The sequence below is a fragment of the Juglans regia genome, unplaced genomic scaffold (genome assembly GCF_001411555.2).
Source record: "Juglans regia cultivar Chandler unplaced genomic scaffold, Walnut 2.0 Scaffold_637, whole genome shotgun sequence".
Lineage (NCBI taxonomy): Eukaryota > Viridiplantae > Streptophyta > Magnoliopsida > Fagales > Juglandaceae > Juglans > Juglans regia.
The window spans coordinates 1-21,392 of NW_023361231.1; the positions used below are offsets into that span (position 1 = coordinate 1).

General features: G+C 36.3%; 1 protein-coding gene across 2 annotated transcripts in view; it reads left to right on the top strand.

Moving 5' to 3' along the window:
• The first annotated feature begins 903 nt into the window (after window positions 1–903).
• Window positions 904–21,392, top strand: part of LOC118346042 (transcription factor IIIB 60 kDa subunit-like) — a 31,651-nt gene continuing 11,162 nt past the window's right edge. The window contains exons 1-19 of one of the 2 annotated variants that reach the window (XM_035687054.1): window positions 904–999; window positions 1,105–1,228; window positions 1,509–1,572; window positions 4,142–4,239; window positions 4,361–4,442; window positions 5,751–5,826; window positions 6,649–6,734; window positions 6,817–6,893; window positions 8,754–8,816; window positions 8,998–9,110; window positions 15,122–15,201; window positions 15,283–15,369; window positions 17,840–17,920; window positions 18,785–18,934; window positions 19,015–19,170; window positions 19,457–19,520; window positions 19,631–19,752; window positions 20,434–20,514; window positions 20,634–20,759. In XM_035687054.1, coding sequence (XP_035542947.1) covers window positions 4,178–4,239; window positions 4,361–4,442; window positions 5,751–5,826; window positions 6,649–6,734; window positions 6,817–6,893; window positions 8,754–8,816; window positions 8,998–9,110; window positions 15,122–15,201; window positions 15,283–15,369; window positions 17,840–17,920; window positions 18,785–18,934; window positions 19,015–19,170; window positions 19,457–19,520; window positions 19,631–19,752; window positions 20,434–20,514; window positions 20,634–20,759 — 1,506 coding nt within the window. In that variant the 5' untranslated portion in view covers window positions 904–999; window positions 1,105–1,228; window positions 1,509–1,572; window positions 4,142–4,177. The remainder of the gene's footprint in view (window positions 1,000–1,104; window positions 1,229–1,508; window positions 1,573–4,141; window positions 4,240–4,360; window positions 4,443–5,750; window positions 5,827–6,648; window positions 6,735–6,816; window positions 6,894–8,753; window positions 8,817–8,997; window positions 9,111–15,121; window positions 15,202–15,282; window positions 15,370–17,839; window positions 17,921–18,784; window positions 18,935–19,014; window positions 19,171–19,456; window positions 19,521–19,630; window positions 19,753–20,433; window positions 20,515–20,633; window positions 20,760–21,392) is intronic. The other variant, XM_035687055.1, reaches the window with a different exon arrangement.

Consider the following 21,392-nt stretch of genomic DNA (forward strand, 5'->3'; position numbering starts at 1 on the left):
CCAAATGCTATTATGGTCCCTTCCAAGTGGAGTATAGGATAGGTGAGGTGGCCTATCGCCTCAGGTTGCCGACGATATCATAAATCCATCCCACCTTCCATGTCTCATGCCTTAAGCAGAAGGTGGGAGCTCAGATTTAGCCCTTAGCAACTATCCCTCTAATGGATGCTCATGGTGAGATACAATCGGAGCCAGAGTCTATTGTTGATTGGCATATGAAATGTCATGGGGACAAGGCGGTGACAGAAGTTTTGGTGAAATGGACAAGTGCCACTGGCGAAGAAAACACATGGGAGATCCTGTGAAAACTTCAGCAATGATTTTAGCACCTTGCCCTATGGGCAAGGTGCTGTAAATGAAGGGAGATTTGTTGAGAACCCTAAGTTGAAATTGGGAGAGAGAAGGCAAAACTGAAGTAAGAAGTAATTTGGGAAGACAGTTTACGAAGTGAAGTGGAAGAATAGGCTCAGATCTCAAAACGACGCCATTGTAGGGTTCAATGGAGTGCAACGTTTGGGCCAGGGAGATCGAAGCATTTCATTAAGTCTGCTAGTATTGTCGTTTTTAAATAATAAATTAAGCAATGCCCTTTTTTGTTATGGGTCTATCATTTTTAGAAGGTCAGACGCAACGTGTTGTTGACATCAAGCGGTGCGTTTTTTAATTATTGTTATTTTAGCATTAGGTGATGTTAGCAAGGAGTTGTGCTACCCATAAGCCTCACATCCTGTATACTCATTTTAAAAATATGTCATTTTATATTTTTATTCTATTTTATTCACAAATATGTCCAAAATTATTGTTATTATGTGGGTAAAAAATAAAATGATATATTTTTAAGTGGATGTATAGAATATGAGGTTTATGTCTAGAATTTTTTTAAAAAGTCTAGAGTCTGTTACGCAAGGGGAACGTGGGGGGCGCACTGCGTATACGAGGAAGAACGGAACAAGGAATCTCACCTTGAGTTGTACTGAATTTCTGGGTTTGCATTCGGAGGTTAGGAACTTAGGGTTGCCTTGAACAATCCTTTATCCGTATTGAATGAGTATGAGCAGTTTTCCATTCCAGTAATATTCTGTGCTCTCTTGTATTCCTTCGTAGAAAGTTTCTTTACACACTATCCCTCCGATTTCCCTCCTCTCCCTTGTCGCCCTCTGCCTTCTTGTTGCTCTCTGCTCCACCGCGCCACGCTGCTCCTTGTCGTTCCGGCCACCATTCGCCGCAGGTAAGCGCCTCTCTCTTCTCCCGTCGGTCTCTCTCTCTCTCTCTCTCTCACGTTCTCTTCCTTTTACCCCTCTCTGTCTCCGCCGCCCCTCTGTCTCTCTCTCCGTTCTCTCCTCATGAGCGCAGACCCCTGTCCCGACGCCTCCGTGCCTCACTCTCTGTTCCTCTCATTTTCACTCTCTCTGTTCCTCTCGTTTTCACTCTCTCTCTCTGTCCGGTCTTTCCTCCGTGTGTCCCTCATCATTTCAACTTGGATCTAACTTCTCTTTTGGTTGTCACAGAGCACCTCGATCATCCCTTAACAGCGGCATCTTGCTCTCCAATCCAATCAACCACCGCACGGAGGTAAGTGACTCTCGGACTAACCTTGAAAATGATTGTTGATGGAATTGTGAAATTGTGCTCTGTGTGACCGTGTGCCGTGTGAAGTGATGGAATATTGTGCAGTTTGTGATGTGGCCGTGTGCTGTGTGAAGTGATGTAATTATTGTGTAGTTTGTGATGTGGCCGTGTGTTGTGTGAAGTGATGGGACATATGTGTAGTTGTGACGTGGTTGTGTGAAGTGTCGGGATGAACAATGTAGTTTTGTGACATGCCCTGTAAAGTGTTTATTTTGTTGTTCGAGTGCTGTGGTGTTTTGTATATATTAAATTCCATTGTTGTTATTCATAAGAGGGGAATTTTCCCTCAATCACACTATCGTTTAGTTGCACTGCGGAGTTGGAATTTCCCACTATTGCACGGGCTTACAGCTTGTGAATGTGTGCTGTAAATCCCCTCCCTTGCACTGAATTACAGCATGTGAATGCTTGCTGGAAAATTTCCCCACGTGCCCTGTCTTCATCATGTAATTATTTGTTGAATGTTTATCATTGGCCTGTTTCATATCTATAATTGTTTGTTGAATTTCTTAATATTGAATTGGGACTTATGCGTGGAAATTGATCTCTGTAAAATTGTTGGATTTTTGTATTCAAGGGCTTTTTGTGGGTGTGTGCGTTTCGCGACCCTAAGCCGAGCTAGGGCATTATCCCGGTGGAGGTCGTTTGGTTACTCGGGAGTGCATAAAACTGAGTGACATCCCTTGGGTTGTCGTTGGGCGACAACAGGCTCGGGCAAGACAGTAACGCTCACAAAACCCAGCCTTCAACCGCTCCTCAACAATGATAGTGAGAGAGAGAGAGAGAGGCCTAATTGTGTATGTGGCTGCAATGTTGGAGAAGCTGGCTGCAATGTTAGAAAAATACTTATATAGTGGTGTAGTAATTGACTGGCTTATGTGTAGAAAAACTCAAATTGACAAGAAGCAAAAAGGGAATGAATCTTGACTTAAGACAACATCTTATTTTTTTAATAAGAAACACCTCTTGACCAATGACTATTGCTTCCATCCCCTTCGTCCCTTCTCTTCCCCTCGTTTCCCTTCTTTGTCTCTAACATCTCTCGTGCTGGTGGCCCAAACCGCCATTCGCCGGTGTATCTGCCGCCGTTTCTATTTTCTAGAGCCTCCGATGAACTCACTTTTTTGAGTTCTTATGTAAGCACCGGTTATCTCCGACTTTTGTTGGGTGTATGATTCGGTTCTGTTGGATCGTGTATGTTTGCTTCTTATTTGTCCTCTTTATTTGAACTTCGGTTTTTTTTTCATCTTTGAATCGGCGTTTATGTCCTAACTACAAGCCTTCTCAGTTTTTCTGTTTTTTTCTTAAAATAAAAAATTCTAAATAAATCTGTTTGTTTGAACTTTGGTTTCATTTTGTCATCAATTACACGAATTGAGTACATATCAATCTTCATCCTCATACCCTTTACTTGCCTTCCAATTGCCTACTCATTCTCTCTTGGCTTCTTATATAGCGATTAAATTATGCTCATTCACACGTGTGATTTGCTCGCTAAGCTCCACATATTGCTTCTTTTGAAGTTTGGCCTAGGATGGTATGTAGCTGCTTCATCTCACACTACTCCAGCTCCTCAAGAAGCGGAGGTTATACAAGTATGTTTGGGACAATTTAAAAAAATCATGTATTTTGGTGTCTCTTATCTTGTTCATCATTATCATCTCAGTCTCTCTCGTCCCAGAATCCGGCCTTTGGTACATTATCTCTTCCATTTTTTCGCCTTCTTCTTTCCTTCTCGATTTTTTGTCATTCTCATTTTTTCCTATTGAGTTCTACATTATCACAACATCAATTCCCTCAATCCCAACCATCGTTTTGGAGGAAATTTATTTCTAATTGCCCTATCCACTTGCTTGTCGGCTCTCTTTGTACCTCTTCTCCTCACATTATCAACTTGTCTATTCTGGTTTGTTTCTTCGTAATTTCAAATTTTACATGCTGATGATAATTTATTCAACTTTTTGTGTACTTTATTTCTCTGTGGGTTTTTGCTTCAGATTTATTGAGAGAATGAATTCTTTTGTTTTGAAATTCTAGGCGGTTAGAGCCCCTGGGTTATACCTACTACAGTGGTTGTGCTTTTGGCCAGTTGGACAAATCTAAGCGGTATTCCACAAATTACAACTATGTGGAAGATGATACTATTTGTATTTTGTGGTGCATATGGCAAGAGCGACGTTTGAGAACAAGGAGCCCTCATTAGGGGAGCTTAGATTATTTTTTGTTAGAACTTTGTTTTTCCCTTGATTTCAAAGCTGTTGACTTCAATGCCCTCGATTTTCATGATTTTTTTTGTTTCCATTTCTTCCTCCTAGATAGGTGTTACTTCTTATATACCATCTTGTGTACTTGGGCTACACCTATTCTTATTAATACGGTCATTTTCTTATTAAACAAAAGTTTTGAGATTCTACAGTGAAAATCTGTCATTGCTTTTGGTGCTTCTATTTATTCTTATCACACTTTTTTTTTTTGTGTGTTTTTTGACGTCTGAACTCTTATATTCAATCAGATTGGCTACAGTTGGTACTTAGTACTTGCATGAATTATGGTTTTTATTACTAGCTGTGCTAGGCACAAGCCTACTGTACATTACGACAATGGCTGTGTGTAAGTAATTTATCTCACTATTCTCCACTTATTCATTGCTTTAATTTTAATGTGTTTTCATTGCATTATGACAATGGTTGTGTGTGTTACTGCTACATGCGTCTTTTTTTCCCTTCCCCAGATGTTGTGAGGTCTGTGGAAAAGTTCTCCATCAAGATGTGTTCACCGAAGAACCTACTTTTGTCAAGGGTGCAGGAGGAGAGGTATGTCATTGTTTTCTTGTTAATGTTCTTATTCAAACTCAATGAGTTGATGAGATGAGGTGTCACATTTCAAGGAGTTAGCAATATAGATACGTAGTTTGTATTGAGTCTGATATTGTTTCTATATTTTTGTGCACTTGCTTTTGGGCAGGTTTTGTTTGTTAGGACAATTTAGAGTTGCATAGGTACTTTTTGATGAGTAGCTGCCACAGTTTAGTTTTATATTATTTCAGTACTACCATCGCATGTTAGAAATATCACCTATTGGCATATATTTGGACCAACTAATAGAGTTGCTGGTGCTTTAAAATCATGAGTAATTCGTTGCATAAATTTAAGATTTGGAAATGGTAAGGAGGATGGTCCCTGAATAAGGCCCTTCTGCGCCAGATTCTCTAATGTAGCATTTTTTTTTTTTAATAAAATGTTGAGAGCTTTGAATTTTCACTGATTGGGATAGTCATATTTTGTTTGAGTTGAGCCCTTCATAATCAAAATGATTTTGTAGTTTCTTCATGGACCTGATCTCATTTGAGCATGGATTTCGGAAATTTTGGGCTGTTTTTGTTAGAAAACAGTTGATGTTCATTTTCCATTGTTTCGTATATTTGCATTTAACATTTTTAATTATATTTCTATTGTTTCAATTTTGTCTGACCTCCTTCCCAATGAACTATTTAAGTTCTCATATTGATTTTATATGCTGAAAATGTGCATAAATTACAATACCATCAAATTATAGAGGAATTGCTTTCCCTATCGAAAAAGAAGAGGAATTGCTTTCAGTAATTTATTATCTATTCATTTTTATATATATATATAAAGGAAAATGATAGTATGACTCCCAAATATGCCCACCAAATGTGCCTACTCATATATTTTATTATTATTATTATTATTATTTTTTTCTTAGTGGTTAAGGAAATGACTATTAGTGAATTTATATATATATATATATATATATATATATTACTTAATGGTTAAGGTTGTTTAAAAAATACTTAAAGAAAAACAAAAATACTCATTTGCACTAGTGTGCATATTTGGGGTGCACATTTGGTGTGCACCCTAGCATTGTCCATATTTAATACTAGACATGAGTAACTCGAGGAATCGTAATGTATATTCTGCTTGGCTTTTGATTTTTATACCATATTTTAGTGAAATATAGATCACTTGTGTGTTGGAGTTTATAAATTAGAGTTGCATTATTTTTTAAACGCTTATGATCAATTGAAAGTATGTTGTACTTCCATTTTGGTTTTTATTCCATATTTATTTTTTTGTCCTGGATATCTTTATCTGCAGAGTCGAGTGGCAGGTTCCTATGTAAGATCCATTCAAAGTGGTTATTCAGAATCATTTAGGAGGACCATAGATAAAGGTATCTTATTATGACTTGTAAATGTTTACTTCTACATATTTCTTGTTTTAGTTTATCATATTGTGAGCTTCAGTTTCAATTTCAGAGTGTCAACATTGTTGTAAAAGAAATATTGTTGTGTGCATAAACTTTTTTTTGATAAGTCGTCGTGTGCATAAACTTATAGTGCGTTTTGTACAATATCCTAGATAAAATTCAAAGCTTGAGGCAACTGAGCTTGGACTGGTAAGCCATATATGACACTAGTATCAAGCTATTTTCTGGAAGTAAAATATAGTTCATAACCTTTGCACTTTTGGTTTATGATTTTTTTAGTGTAAAAAATACACTTTTCACTCTCAAACTCTGGGAATTTGGTTCTTGAAGTTTTATTTAAGCAATGTTTAGATTATACTTGCAATAGCCCATGTTTAGTATAAGAGGGTGGTAAATAGACATTGCTTGGGAAAGATAGGTTCTTGCCCTAATGATTTCAAGGAGCTCCGATCATAATCTTGATTAGTCTTTTTGAAGAATAGGCCCATATGTGGTTTGGTTTTTCCTTGGATTGTTACAATTCAGACGCATGTCAATATTCTTTTGGTATACATTAACAGTTTAGTGGATATAATGATTTCTATAGAGAGAGCCTTTGAGGAAACATTGTGTGGGTTTACCATGCATGATATTCCTAGGGATTTTTGTAATATGATGACGCATGTGTTATATGCATATAAATCTCATTTATTTTGATATTTCTGTTACTGTCCAGGAAGGCCTATATTTTCTGGCTCACGAGATTGTTAATCTCTAATCAAACATATTTTTTTTATTATATGGCAGGGAGAGATGAGATAGATCGTATGGTTACAGCCTTTAATATAAGTGGTGGTGACTCTATAATTAATCCCGCCTGTTCATTTTATCAGGTATGTAATTTTTTCGGTTGCCATGGTGTCCTCAATGGAATATTATTTGTCAAACATTTAATTTGGGTGTAAGTTTTTGCAGATAGCAGTTGAACGGAATTTTACTAGGGGGCGTAGAACAGAGCAAGTTGCTGCTGCCTGCCTTTATATTGCATGTCGGTAAGCGACTCTATATGTAATTCCTTAAATTGTGAAATTATGGTTAGGCCATGCAAAACTAGGTTCTAAATTATTGTCTTTATATATTTAAAATTAGACGGCCCCGACATTATAGTCATGAAAGACTCAAACGGTCTTATACTACAACAATGTGGAAAGAGGACTAAAACATGCCCATTGAAAGACTCTACCGAGACAAAGGTGGGCTGTCAAGAATCTTGAAACATTTAATTGACATTTAAGAACTTGGATTGGAAGGAATGAATTAATAAATGCAGTATTGAATGTAAATAATCCTAAGAAACAAAGTACACTGCTTGAGTTCTATTTATCTGGCCAATGAGGGTGTTTTACTTTTACTTTTGGATGAGAGGCCCTAAGGGCAGAAAGGAGAGGGGAAAGGAGGAGATTCAAATCAGTGGCCTCTATTTTATGAGCTAAATCGTTTGAAGGATACCTCCTTTTTAAACATGAGTTATCTTGCCTAACATATGGAGGTGATTGATATATTTAGTGATCAGAATATATGAAATATTTGCGCCAAGTCTTCGTTCCGTTGTTGTGCTTTTATCTAAAAACATTGATGTGAACTTAAATGCCCCAACTTCTTGTCATGCTCTCATTGTAAGAAGTTGACATTATCATTTTATTTTGTGCTTGTGCACACATGCATCTTTCCTGTAGTTTATTGTGATTGGGTTTAAGTGGAATTATGGGAAATTATTTGGGTAAATCATCTTTGCCCTTGTTGGGCCATATAGCAGGAACCAAATCAGAGTTAGTTTCCAAAATTTATTTACGCTGTTTTTTTTAATCTTTTCACTAAGGGTGTGTTTGGATGTTGAAGTGAGTTGAGTTGAGATGATAAAATATTATTAGAATATTATTTTTTAATATTATTATTATTTTGGGATTTGAAAAAGTTGAATTGTTTATTATATTTTGTGTTGAGATTTGAAAAAATTGTAATGATGAGTTGAGATGAGTTTGTGATCCAAACTCACCCTAAAAGTCTTTCTATGATATAGTCAAATGAAATGAATCTGTGGCTTCTCAAACATGCTTTTTGAAATAATTTTTTCCAAGCATCAAACATATTGAAAAAACAGAAAAAGTTCGCTGGGGGTAGACATCATTGATCATTGTGTTACAATTTATAATTAAGATCAATAAGATCAACAAAAATGAAGAGCACCAGAACAGCCCAAAAAGTCATTTAATAATATGATTGCTCAACATTATTAAAGACAGGTGTTTTATTGTTCAATGAATGCTCAGCATTTTTAAAGATAGGATTATCCCATTCAAGCTGAAACTGAAACTTCAAGACATTGTTATCTGTTATTCGACCAGGCAAGAAATATTGCAGTAGAGGCATTGAGAAATGATTTTTGGTATTTTCCAGAAACTGAAATGGTAAAAGCGAATCCATGATATTAAGTAAATGCTGTAATTTTCCATTTGGTCTATTATCTAGATTATAGCCCAATCAATGTGAAAACTTAATGCCCATTGACTACAGTGGCAAATTGAGCAACCCCTCCCCCAAGGCAAGGAAAAAAAAGAAGAAAGAAAGAGAAGAAAAGAAAAAAAAAACATTGTTATGAATTATGAGCTCAATAGTTATCAAAATTCACGTTGCTACCATTTACTCAACTTGATAAACAGTGTCTGTACCTGCGAATACTATTGAATTAAATGTATGCTTTTAAATTTACCTCTCAATTGTTTCATAGCTTTTATTTCTTTTCGATGACAGTAGTTGGTGCTTTGATTTGCATGTAAAAATGATTGTATCATGTGTTACATTTCATGAATGGGGACTCAGTAAATAATGCTAACTTTTTATGTTTTTTGCAGTGTAGCTAGAGATCCAAAGCCATTTCTTCTTATTGATTTTTCAGAGTTTCTAGGGATAAATGTGTAAGAGAGAACCTACTTTAGTATCAACTTTTTGATTTTTTATGTGCAGTCAATATTAAGATTAAATAGTTTATTGATTATACAATCTTGAATTCATGTCGTTTGACTTGTACTATTTACTGCAGCTTTTGTTTTTTTTATCGGTAACCTCAGCTTTTGTTTTTTCAAAACAATTCTGCAGTTATGTGCTAGGCGCTGTATTTTTGCAGCTTTGCCAACTTCTAAGCCTTGGAGAGCATCCTACCATTGTAAAACCTGTTGATCCTTCACTTTATATTCCTCGATTTGCAGAAAGTAAGAACCTACTATTCCCTGTTGATAGTCACATTCCAAGAAAATTGTATTTCCAGCTCTTGTTTCCTTTACATTTATTTTTTTTATAAGTAAAAATATTATACATATCAATAAGAATAACCGACGTATACAAGAAAACACCTAACCCATACTAGAGAGCTCCTAATGACCCCAAGCCTGAATACAATGGAATACACCAAGTCCGAATTGGAATAGAACACACCTCCCTAGCCCCAACCCCTTGTTTCCCGTAAGACTAATACTCCACCCTAAACTCTCTCTACGAGGACGTCTTCATAATGCCCTCCCTTTAGTATTCCCTTGACTTGAGCTACCTCCCTTAGTGTCGTAGTTGATTGTCCAAGAAAGATGCTTTAACTTCCTACTTTTCTTAGAACTTGATTTGGTTTCAAGCGAGTGGCCTGCCTCAATCGCAGTGAGTAGTGCTTTAAATTGGTCTTCACATCCTCCATATGAAAGCGCTACAATATGCTGAATCTAGTTAACCTTATACAGAACCCAATCCTATGGTGAACCCGCCATATTGTTTTTCAAAGGAAGAGAAACCAGGGGAACAACATTATCCCCAGACACAGTTCCCAACTGCACTTCTGACCCTAGACATTCCTCCTCACAAGGCACCAACGACAAACTCATAATTTCCTCCCCGCCATGTCTTGCATTCAAATCCCGAACCTCCTCAACAGCTATATTGTTGTCGTCCATTGTTGTTGTCACCATAAGTTCGTGTTACACTCCTTCCCGTAGGTTAGGAATATTACGAAACATACATAACATAATGCCCGGTAAAGAGATTCATATCCTGAAATACCTCATTTATTGAAAAACATCAAAATATTAAGGCCTCGTTTGTTTTCAGGAAACTTCTCAATTCATCTTATCTCATATAATCATTATAACTTTCCCAAATTCTCATATAAAATAAAATAAACAATTCAACTTTTTCAAATGTCAAAACAAAAATAATATTAAAAAAATATATTCTAACAATATTTTATTCAACCTTTAACTTTTATCCTAACTCATCTCATTTTATCTCATCTGCGAAAACAAACGAGGCCGAAAACTGAATTGAACATAATTGTTTCGAAAACTGAACGTAAAGTAAAAGAGCATAAACTAATCCTATGAATGACATAAAAGAAATCTAATTCTTGTGTGAATATCACTTATTTCTTCCTAAGTCTTTGTACTAGATCTACTCCTGGCCATCTAGCTATGCGTCATCATAATTACCATCTGTGAGAATTAGACATAGAAGAAAACAGGAAGACAAACAAAAATGAGTCGAATGCTTAGTAAGTAGCACATCATACCGTAAAATATAATTTAGCCTAGCATAGACTTAATTTCTGAAGACTCTTCACAACATGCATACAACATCACAGATTCACAATCATACACGTAACCTAACTTTCTGAAAAACTTTGCATACATACATATATCGTTATAGATTCACATAGCATATCAATTCATCATTAACATGAGTGGAATCATACATAATCATGGCAAACATGTAACGTGAATGCATAATAACTTGTTTATCTTATCTTAACATGGAGTGAAACACGCTTGAGTCCATGTTTCACTTAACTTGCATATCGTGTCTTAATATGAAGTGAAACACGCTTGAGCCCGTGTTTCACCTAACTTGCATAACTTGTCATAACATGGAGTGAAACACACTTGAGTCCATATTTCACTTAACTTGCATAACATGGAGTGAAACACGCTTGAGTCCATGTTTCACCTAACTTGCATAACTTGTCATAACATGGATTGAAACACGCTTGAGTCCTCGTTTCACTTAACTTGCATTACATGGAGTGAAACACGCTTGAGTCCGTGTTTCACTTAACTTGTATTACATAGAGTGAAACACGTTTGAGTCCGTGTTTCACTTAACTTGTGGTTAACCAAGCTTGAGTTTGTAGCACTGTCTTAAAACTTCTTATCTTTCTTAATGCATGAGAATTTATTAGGCTTCATGAACTTTTCTAGCATGGCATATTCTTGTTCATGACATAACGTAACATGACATATTCTTGTACATGGCATAGTGTAACATGACATTTTCTTGTACATGGCATAGCATAACATGACATGACATAACATGATCTGAACATTTTATGACATTTCATGGCATACATGATTTAAGTACCACGTGAACATGGCATACATGATCTAGGTACTACATGAATATGGCATATATGATCAAAGTACTACATGAACATGGCATACATAATCTAAGTACTACATGAGCATGGCATACATAATCTGGCTATTCTATTACATGGCATACTTGACTTAAATTTCTACATGAACATCTCATAGCTCCCATGTGATTTTAGTAACATTCAATCCATAAAACAACAAATTCATTCATTGAAGCATAATCTCATATTTCATCAAAGATCGTGAAAGGAATGTAACCTTGACTTGTCTCTTAGCGTAGCGTAGATAACCATCATAAGCACATCATATTTTCATACATAACAATAATATTCATAGTACGCATGCATTTATATGATCATACTATTTACCTCTTAGCGCTGCTTCCTGATTTTCAACTTGTAGAGTGTACGAGATACTTGACGTTACTAATTTTCTAGATAAACGTGTCGTGCTTCTTTACGTGATTAAATACAAAATTAGAATTTAACATAGTATTTATCTAGTTTCCTTGCAAAATTAATGAATGCTTGTAATATATAATTAATCATGACTAAATAATTTAGTCGTATAATTGTGTTTAATAGAAATCTGCTAGATAAACTGCTGAAACTAAATTTATAAAGTAAGTTTAATAATCATAATTCAATACTTAGTAATATATACTAAAGCCCTTAAATATTTTCCGATAAAAATAAGGTTTTTGGCTAACTTTTATTGGAATAAGACCTAGACCATCGTAAGGCAAATATAAGGGTTTTCCTGTGCAATACAACGAGCCCAAAATAAACATCAGGCCCACATTGATTCAGCCCACTCAAAAAAGGAGGAGGCATTCGGCCGAATGGGCTTAAGGTCCAAGGGCCCATTTATAGATTAAGAGGTAGAAGCTTTCTTTGGAAGGCACAAGGCCAAGACACAGAGAGCTCCTGAATATGGGAGGGAGTCGTGCGATAACAGGGGACTCACCGAGAGAAGGAGGCTAAGGCGACGACGTCTCTTGGGTGGTTGGAAGTTACCGGCGACACGACAGGGTCCTTTGGTAATGGTGCGACACAAGAGAGAGAGTGAGAGAGTTATATCGAGAATTGAAAATCACGGGAAGAGAGAGAGATCCCGTCGGGGACTTATCGGAAAGGAGTGGGTTCAACCGGGTTGGGCTGGTCGGCGATTTCTAGGCATCCTGGGTAGTGCTTCGACATCCTCTGTGGTGGATTCCAATGAGGTGAGTGTCTCGGTTGGCTGTGAGAGTGGTTTTCTCGATTTGCAAAGGCTATTTACGTTCGGCTAGTGTGTATAATGTTTCTTGTGTTTATTTCTGAGGGTCTCGTGGGGTTCTTATTGACAATGGGATGGAATAATGCGAGTCTTCAGGAGATTGGCTATAGTTTGAAGTTGTCTAGACTTTAGGAATTTATTCATACAAGGATATAGATTTTGAAAGGATTTTGAAGAGTTGAATTGGAGTTAGTTTCAAACTAGGAACCTAATCTAATATGGGAACCTAATGGATGACTATACGAAGATTTTGATAGGGAAAGAATCACTGTTTTAATTTATCTGTTAGCATATTTCCTAAAATAATGATTAAAAATAAAAAAAATAATACTAATTTTAAGCCCTAAATTTGGACCCGTATGTTACATTTCAGCATAGGTGCCGTCGTTCCATCAATGAGGACATTGCTTGTAGGTGCTCCATCCCCTGGCAATCTGTTCTGTGCCACTTTTTCAGACCCTACTACTCCCTCAGGAGGCATAGAATAGGTAGGGGAAGCACTACCTTTTGTTACCCCATTTTCATCTTCTGAAAGAGGCTCGTTTGCTTCTTCCAAAGTACTCAAAACCTTGGAAGGACCCCCATCTACAACTAAAAGTGAACCCTGGAAAAATGTACCAACTCGAGATGCCTTGTGCCAGTGCACTTGAGGCCTTAAAACCCGTAACCCCCCCCCCCCCCCACCCCGACGGAGGCAACCATTCCACCCTGCAACACATGGTGCTTACTTTCCACTTCTCCCAATGTCACCTAACAGCCTTTGTCTCTTACAAGTGTCTTACCCTTTCCTTCCGCTTTGGATCTATTCTATGCCGGACTACCTGCTAGTGACCTCAACACCGAGGCGTACAAGGCACCTTTGACCGAGGGAGGGCTTCCCACTGTCTTTCCATCAACAAGCTCCCTCCTGTTTGCTTGCTTCAAAACAATGGCTTTGGACCCAGTGATGCTTCGAATAGAATGCAGAAAACCTTTCCATCTAATGCCATTTGCACCTTTTGGGATCACCAACAAACCTTTCCTCCCATTCTGAAAATTTGAGAGTTGCAGAAAACTACCCCTTGCGTTAATATGATGTTGAATGATGAGAATTCCATTACCCATCCTTAGCTCCCTGAAGAATCCCTCATGACATGTGAGTTCTAAACAATCCTCTATCCCCGTAGCTACCCATGAAGCTGTCGTCTCACATAGACACATGAACTTAGCCATCCTTTTACTTCGTTCAGAGATGTGAAAACTATTTCCTCCCCACTTTCGTAAAAATGAAAAGTTTTCTTATTCCACCTTGAACCACCTCTTACCATCCATCTGAGACGAATCCATGTCACGCGTTGTCATCCTCCGATCCCAAATCCCAGGATCATCTCCCAGGATCATCTCGCTTCGTCATCTCCTTGAAATGCAAATCTGAGATGTTATATGAGAAAAGAGTTATAGAGAACTACCCTAGATTTGCGTCGACGAACCAAAGGAGTGGAAAATCCCAGTCGCCGGAGGGAGGACCGGTGCCGGAGTGCCTTCAAAGGAGTCGCTAGAGCCCGTCAGTCTTGTCTGTGGTGGTGGCGGAGGCATAGGTTTGACGGTTGATGTCGCCTTCGAGAGATCTCCTTGTCACTGAGAATCTCATCGATTTAGCCCCAAAGAAACACTCCAGGTCGCCAAAGGGAGGACTGACTCCGGATTGCCCTCAGCGATGTCATTGGAGCTCGTCGATCTTGTCTGTGGCGGTTGTGGGGTGCCTTAGGTTTTGGGTGGAGGGTGACGGCAGGGATTGGGTACCTTAGGGTTTTCTCTCTCCGTTCAACTTATTTTGGCATATCCCTTTACATTTATTTTTCCCCTCATCTCTGATTTTGAAATTTTCCAGTGTTTGTGGCCTTTGTCCTTTTAACTTGCGTAATTGTTTGGCATTAGATTAGCAGACCTAAGTGTGGTTCTAGAGGATACAGGATAAAAAAGAGGAACTGCAGAGTCTCTGACTCTCATTCCAGTAAGAAATGAGGATATAGTATACTTGGTAACTTCAATCCCGTATTTGATTATTTTATGCTTTAAAACCTACTTCCTGAAGAAAGCCTGTTGCATCTTTTGGGTTCATCTGTTTTTTGCTTTTATCCTTGGAACAAACTCAATCCTTAAAATTTATAGTTTTGTATGTCAAAAGATCCTGAGAATGTAGAAGCAGTGTAAGACTACATGTTCTCGTAATGAGCTAAGATAAAGAAGAAAAGAAATGAAGACAAAAAAGAAGAAGAGATAAATATTTATAATGGATATTTATAATGGGTACATCTGAAAACTTTGAAGAAGACGTTACTTTTGTTTATTAGGCGATAGACATGGTATATTAGAATGAATGTAGAAAAAGGATTGTAATTAGAGGAGTTATATGATACAACACATAGTTCATTAGATACACTATTAGGGATTAGAGCTAGCAGATTCATTGAAAGTGGTATGACCTTTATATTTGTTTCAAATGTAAACAAAACATATTTGCCAACTATTTTGAAGAAGCAATTTTTATTTTTTTGCAGAACTATTAAAGGAAAGGAACATGAAGGTCTGTGGAACTGCATTACACATTATAGCAAGCATGAAAAGAGATTGGATTCAGGTAAAAGCACTTATATATGGCAGCTGATTGTTTCTATGTTTGATGACTGCGAAACTTACTGGGATCTTTTATCATTCACAGACAGGCAGAAAACCTAGTGGGCTGTGTGGTGCAGCATTATATATATCTGCCCTATCACATGGGTACAGATTTTCAAAGTCTGACATTGTAAGTCCAGCTAACCGCATTGGAATTCTCTGTGTGTGCAAATTGATGCATTGTACGTTAAGCATCTAGGATTGCTTACATAAAAAGTTGATGCATTGATCCATTAGTTAGTGTACCTTTACTATGAACTTTTTCCAGTACCAAGCAGATTGTTGAGAAGAAAAAAGTATATAGGGAGTACTCATGTATACTACCTGTGTACTGGGCTTTGCCTTTTTCTATTAATAAAATCTCTATGATTATCTATAAAAAAAAAAAAAGTATATAGGGAGTGAATGAAAGAATGATTTCTTGAAAATTCCAACATAGATCTGAAATCATGTTCTACAATCCTAGAAGCCTAAAAGAGTCCAAATCAACGCACAGATGTTTTAGATCTAAATCGTGGGAGTTTGATCCTTTTGTAGCCAACAGTTATGTTTTGTAGGGTCTTAATAAGGGTATTTTTTACCTGCCTAATATTCCATGGTATTCATGGTTATATTTTATTTTATTATTTCTTCTTGAATGGGAAATTATTTAAGATGAGTATGTTGGAATTCAGTAATGGAGTCACATGTTTAAATGTGAGATGATTGCTATTAGAGAAAAGATGAGGGGGGAGTCACTTAAACAGGGTTTGGACATGTGTAAAGGATAATGATTAACATGCTAATAAGAATGATTTAATTCAAGTTGGAATGAAAAGATGGAACGTGAGGGCCTAAAATGACATTGGTAGATGTAGAAATATATGATTATGGAGTCTAGAGAAGTGATAGAGGAAGGATAAGAGTGTATATGTCCCGTGTACTTGGCTTCGCCTTTCTTTAATAAAATTCGTATTTACCGATAAAAAAAAAAAGATAAGAGGAAGGATAAGAGATTTAATAATGATAAGATAACGTTGTACAAAAGGCTACATGTAGGCGATTCCACTGGTGGTTTAAAAAAGGATAAGTAAAGCTAATTTAACTAGAATCAAAGGTTACTTGAGTCGAATTGAGGGTCTTATAAAATTTTAATTCTTTTATAATCTATGGTTGGCGTTTTATCAGCCAAAAGAGAAAAGATGTGAGGGCCTTGCGTACATAAGGGTGAGGTAGTTGTTTTTGCATTGTGTTTTTCATCTTACTGAGATTTTATTATTGTTATAATCATTAGTTATAATAATTATGATGATGCTGATGAGGATGATAATAATGTAGGAATAAAAATAAAATGGCATTCTCATTATCATTGTTATTGTCATTTCATGTGTGAGTCAAAGGTTGAATCATGTAAAGTTGTTCTCAGTGTTGTGTAATCATTCTGCATTTTTCAAAATCTAGTCTCTAGATTTCTAGCTTGGGTCTTTTTTTGTATGCCTACTCCCCATTGATTTGTCTAACACATTTCCTATGTAGTAATTTGCATATAATTTGCTTGAGGACTTTCACTTTCTTTTAAACTTCTTTTAGACACTTATAACAATAATTTTCTCTCATTTAGGCGTGTATACTTAAGGGAAGCACTAGGCAGTGAAGAAATGTTGAAGGAGAACTAAAAAAAGTTGTGATAGAGATTGTTGTGTATGTTTGGGAGTGAAAACATCTTAAATGATGAAAAACATCTCAGATTTGAGATTTTTTTTTTTGTAATAAAAAAAAAATGAGATGTTTTTTTATTTCACAAACATGGCCTAAAGCTTCCGTGTGCAAGGACATACAATCAATCAACTAAGATTCTACCTTGTCCGTACATCTACATTTTTTGGGGATAGGCATTCCTGACCCCAATTTGTCTTGCTCTTGTGTCAAAGAATCCTAAACTATTCCCCTATGCTGTTATATTGCAAATTTGTTCTCTAACTTCGGCCACATTACCCAACGATTTGTTGTTCATGTGTTCTCATGTTATCTTTAGTTTTAGAGGCATTATGTTTAACAATGTTGCTTCAATATTGTGTAATTTTAGCAAACTGTTTTTTGTGTTTGTATCTTTCTTTTCTTAAAGTTACAAGGAATTTATAAATTGCTATCATCAAATAAGTTGATTATGATGAATTGTTGAATTACATCATCTCTCTAGTTCTGTGATACCCCCCATATGATGTGTAAGGGTAGGTGGCATATGGGATCCCACATTGCTTGGGAAGGAGAAGTTCTTGCTCTTTATAGTGTTCTAATAGAGCTCCAATTGTATCATTGACTAATCCTTTTAAAGTATAGGCCATGTGGTTTGGGCCTTCCATTGGGATGTTACGAGTTCCTGACTTGTAACTAAGTTTCTGCATTTTTATATTTCCTTACTTGGGTTATGCCTATTTACTTGTCTTAATATAACTCTCTTATCTATAATATATATATATATATATATATATATATTGAATTACATCATTATTCAAGCCTCTTCCACCTTTCTTTAATAGACGTGGTCAATAATCTGTCTCAAAAAGTTTCTTCAAGCATGATCCACTTTTGATAATCTCTTCTCATGCTCTTTTGAATAGGTAAAAATTGTACATATTTGTGAGGTAACGCTAACAAAACGATTGATGGAATTTGAGAATACAGATTCAGGGAGCTTAACGGTAAGTCTCACTCCTGTTAGAACATGATGCATCACGCTTTATTGAACACATTTTAAAATTTTTTATCTTTGTTACTTTCTTCAGTGATTACTTTTGAGACATGCTATAACGTGTCATGATATGCAAAGTCATAAGAAGATTTTGTCAATTGTAACCTCAAGTTAGTGTGTATTTGTCAATCTTAATGGGTTTCAATGGCTTTTATTCTGCTTACCAGAAATGGCTGGAGGAGGAAGTTTGGGCATTGCCTTTATTTGGCCTTTTCTATTTCTTCAATTTCTAGTAAGCAGAATAACAGCCATTAAGATTCAACCTTCAAGACTAAATAAATCTTTTAAATTATAAGCCTGATCCTTCACATTTTCTTTAACCTTCAGCCCGTGAAACCTTTCAAGAAAACGTCATAGAAGCTCTCTGGTGCTGCTTTCCTACATCAAAACATTAGCCTTTCATTTTTATTGATCGATAAAAACAATTTTATTGATCATGAAATAGACAAAAGCCTAAGTATATGGGACATATACAAGAGCTTCGCCTATGCGTGCTAGTTTAGCGATACAAGGAAGTCATGAAAAGACATGCCATTAGCATTGGCCTTTCATTGACCTTAACAGCGAATTATTAGTTACATTTTTTAACATGTAAACTTAATTCTGAGAAGTTTGTCTCTACCAGTTGTAAATGCTGCGTACTTGTTACAGTTGCCAGAGTGTATTCTTGATGATAATGCACCATTGTTCAGCTTCTTAGTTTTTACAAGTTGTTAACCAACATCATTGTTTAGATAAAATGTTGTGCTTGCAGGAACTTGATTCTGCTATAGTATGAGGTTGAAAGTTTTATTTGTATATTGCTTTCTAGTAGGTTGAGGAGTTGATTAAGAATGCTTCAGAGGTTAAGGCATGCGAGCTATCAGAGGATAGGTCCCTCAAGTCTGGGGAAGTGCTGTGTGAGCATAAAAATAGTGGGAAACCTCATTTTGCCCATGGACTTTGCAGAAGTTGTTACGAAGATGTAACTCCTCTCTTTTTTCATCTATCCATGCTCTTCATCAAGCTTTGCTTCTTCATGTTCATGCTTGTTTGTTGTTGTAGTTTGTTGAACTTTCTGGGGGACTGCATGGTGGGTCAGAACCTCCTGCATTTCAGCGGGCTGAAAAAGAGAGAATAGCCATGGAATCTGCTAATAAGCAGGGGGACGAATCAAGTGTTTTCTTAAAGCCTTGGCTAGGGTCAGAAAACATTGAACAGGTAACTGAAATGGTTGGTCATATCTTGCCATTTCTAACTTCTTTATTGTATTATTTGTTTTTTATGTTTATGTTAACGAGTTTGAAGTCAATAGGTAATTTATGTATTAGAAAGAAATGGAGGGTGAAGACTCATGTTTTATATTCCGATCTAGACTGAAAATAAACAATTTGGAGTACTAGTTTGGATCTATTCCATGTCTGTCTTCAAGCATATTACTGATTCTCAGAATTTATTTATTATTAATAACTTAATTTTTGCTTCTTTTATCTGATTTATTTTCTAGCTTGAAAGAAGCCAAAAGGCAACCAAGAATCAACAATTGGATTTGAGAGAGAATGATAGTAATTGTAAGTGTTACATGAAAATACTTTTAACAGAAGTTAAAAGTTGATCATAGTCCTGTACTTTTGTACAACACATCTGCAAGCAATTTATATCGAGTAATATTCAATTTCAGCTGCTGCCATTGAAGATCAGATTGAAATAGATGGTGTTTCTGATGCATGCCAGAAATCCATGGATACAAGTTTGGTCAGTGATGATGAATCAGATGGCCTTTCTGATATTGATGATGTTGAGGTAAGGAGCTTATTGTATTTACCTATAGATTTGTACCTCATTGTAGATTATGTTTTTCTCATGAGGGGTGTGTACATGCCGCACAAAGATTTTCAACTAGGTGCAAGAGTGGAACAATATATGCCCTTTATGTACTTTCAGTTGTCATATGAGTATCTTTATTCTTTATGAGGAAGCTTTGGGTCGACAATATCATCACAAAGGGGTGCAACCCAAGAACACAAGGTGATACAAGAGGAGTACCTATATAGAGTGGTGAAAGAAAACAAGATGACATAAAATCTAATAAGAATTACAACTAGAAGTATTATGAATTCTGAATTTTATAGCTATAAAATATGTATGTACTATTAAATATAAGAATGTCCAAGATATGGTATAAATACAAAAACATCCCATCAATAATAATATCACTTGTCAGGAATTTTAATTTTGGTTAGTTTGAACTGTGGGATAATAATAATATCCCTTGTCAGGAATTCTATTTTTTCGTGAGTCTGAACCGTAAGGGATTAACTCTCAAGGTCTGAAAATCTTTTAGATGGGCACCAGTCAAAAAAAAATTCTTTTGACAAGTAACCAAAGTCATTGTGTCGGTGATGTTGCGTTTTCTTTTACCCATAAAATTATGCATAGTAATATTTACTTATGGTAGGAATGTGTTAATGTATGTATTGCTAGGTGAGTGGCTACCTCAACAATGAGGAGGAGATGCGTTTTAAGAAGATTATCTGGGAGGAAATGAACAAAGAGTATCTTCAGGTTAAAGATTCATTGCCACTTTGAATATACCTTTTGATGAAAACAAAGCATAAATATTCTGACACTATATGTTGATCTTGCTTGATTATAAAATTTACTGTTGTCTCTATGGTTTCCAGGAACAAGCAGCAGCTGCTGCTGCGAAGATGGAAAGTCAGGCCAGCTTTCAGAACTCTTCTGGTGAATTGCGAGCTGCACATGAACTAGCTGCAGCAGCTGCGGCAGCTGTTGCAAAGTCAAGAAAGGTGCTCTTTTGCATGTCATATGTTGCACCGCATTTTCAATTCATAGAACTCCTCAATTTTGATCGCTCATATCAGTGAAAAGACATCTTGAAGTGTGGTTGATTTTGTTAGAATTTTACATGTGAATTTCATGCATTATGTGACTGAAGTTAGGTGAAGTTTTCATATCAAACACAATGAATGAGATCAAATAATGTCTGTTACAAGTTTTGGCTAATTTGTAGCCAATATTCTGGACTAAATACTTCTATTTGCTTCTTTGTCAAGTTTAGATAGGGCACTACCTTGTGTTGATCCTGCAGGCAGGGCCCTGGCATATGTGATCCGCTGATTCTAAACACTGCACTTTTTTTCCAACTAAAAAATGAAAAGAGCTTGACCCTGTGCAGTTTCTCTTGACAGCGGCTTATACCGTTGTTAAGATTCCTTCAAACATCTTGATGAGGACATCTCCTATTAATGCTTTATTTATTTTATTAATGTCTTGTCTATTTTATTTAGGGTTTGTATTACCCTACTATTTAAAGACATCTTCTATTTTTTGTTATTTTATTAAAGTGTTATTTATTTCATTTAGTGTTTGTATTGCCCTACTACTTAAAGACTTGTAAGGAACGTTAGAATGTAGGTTTT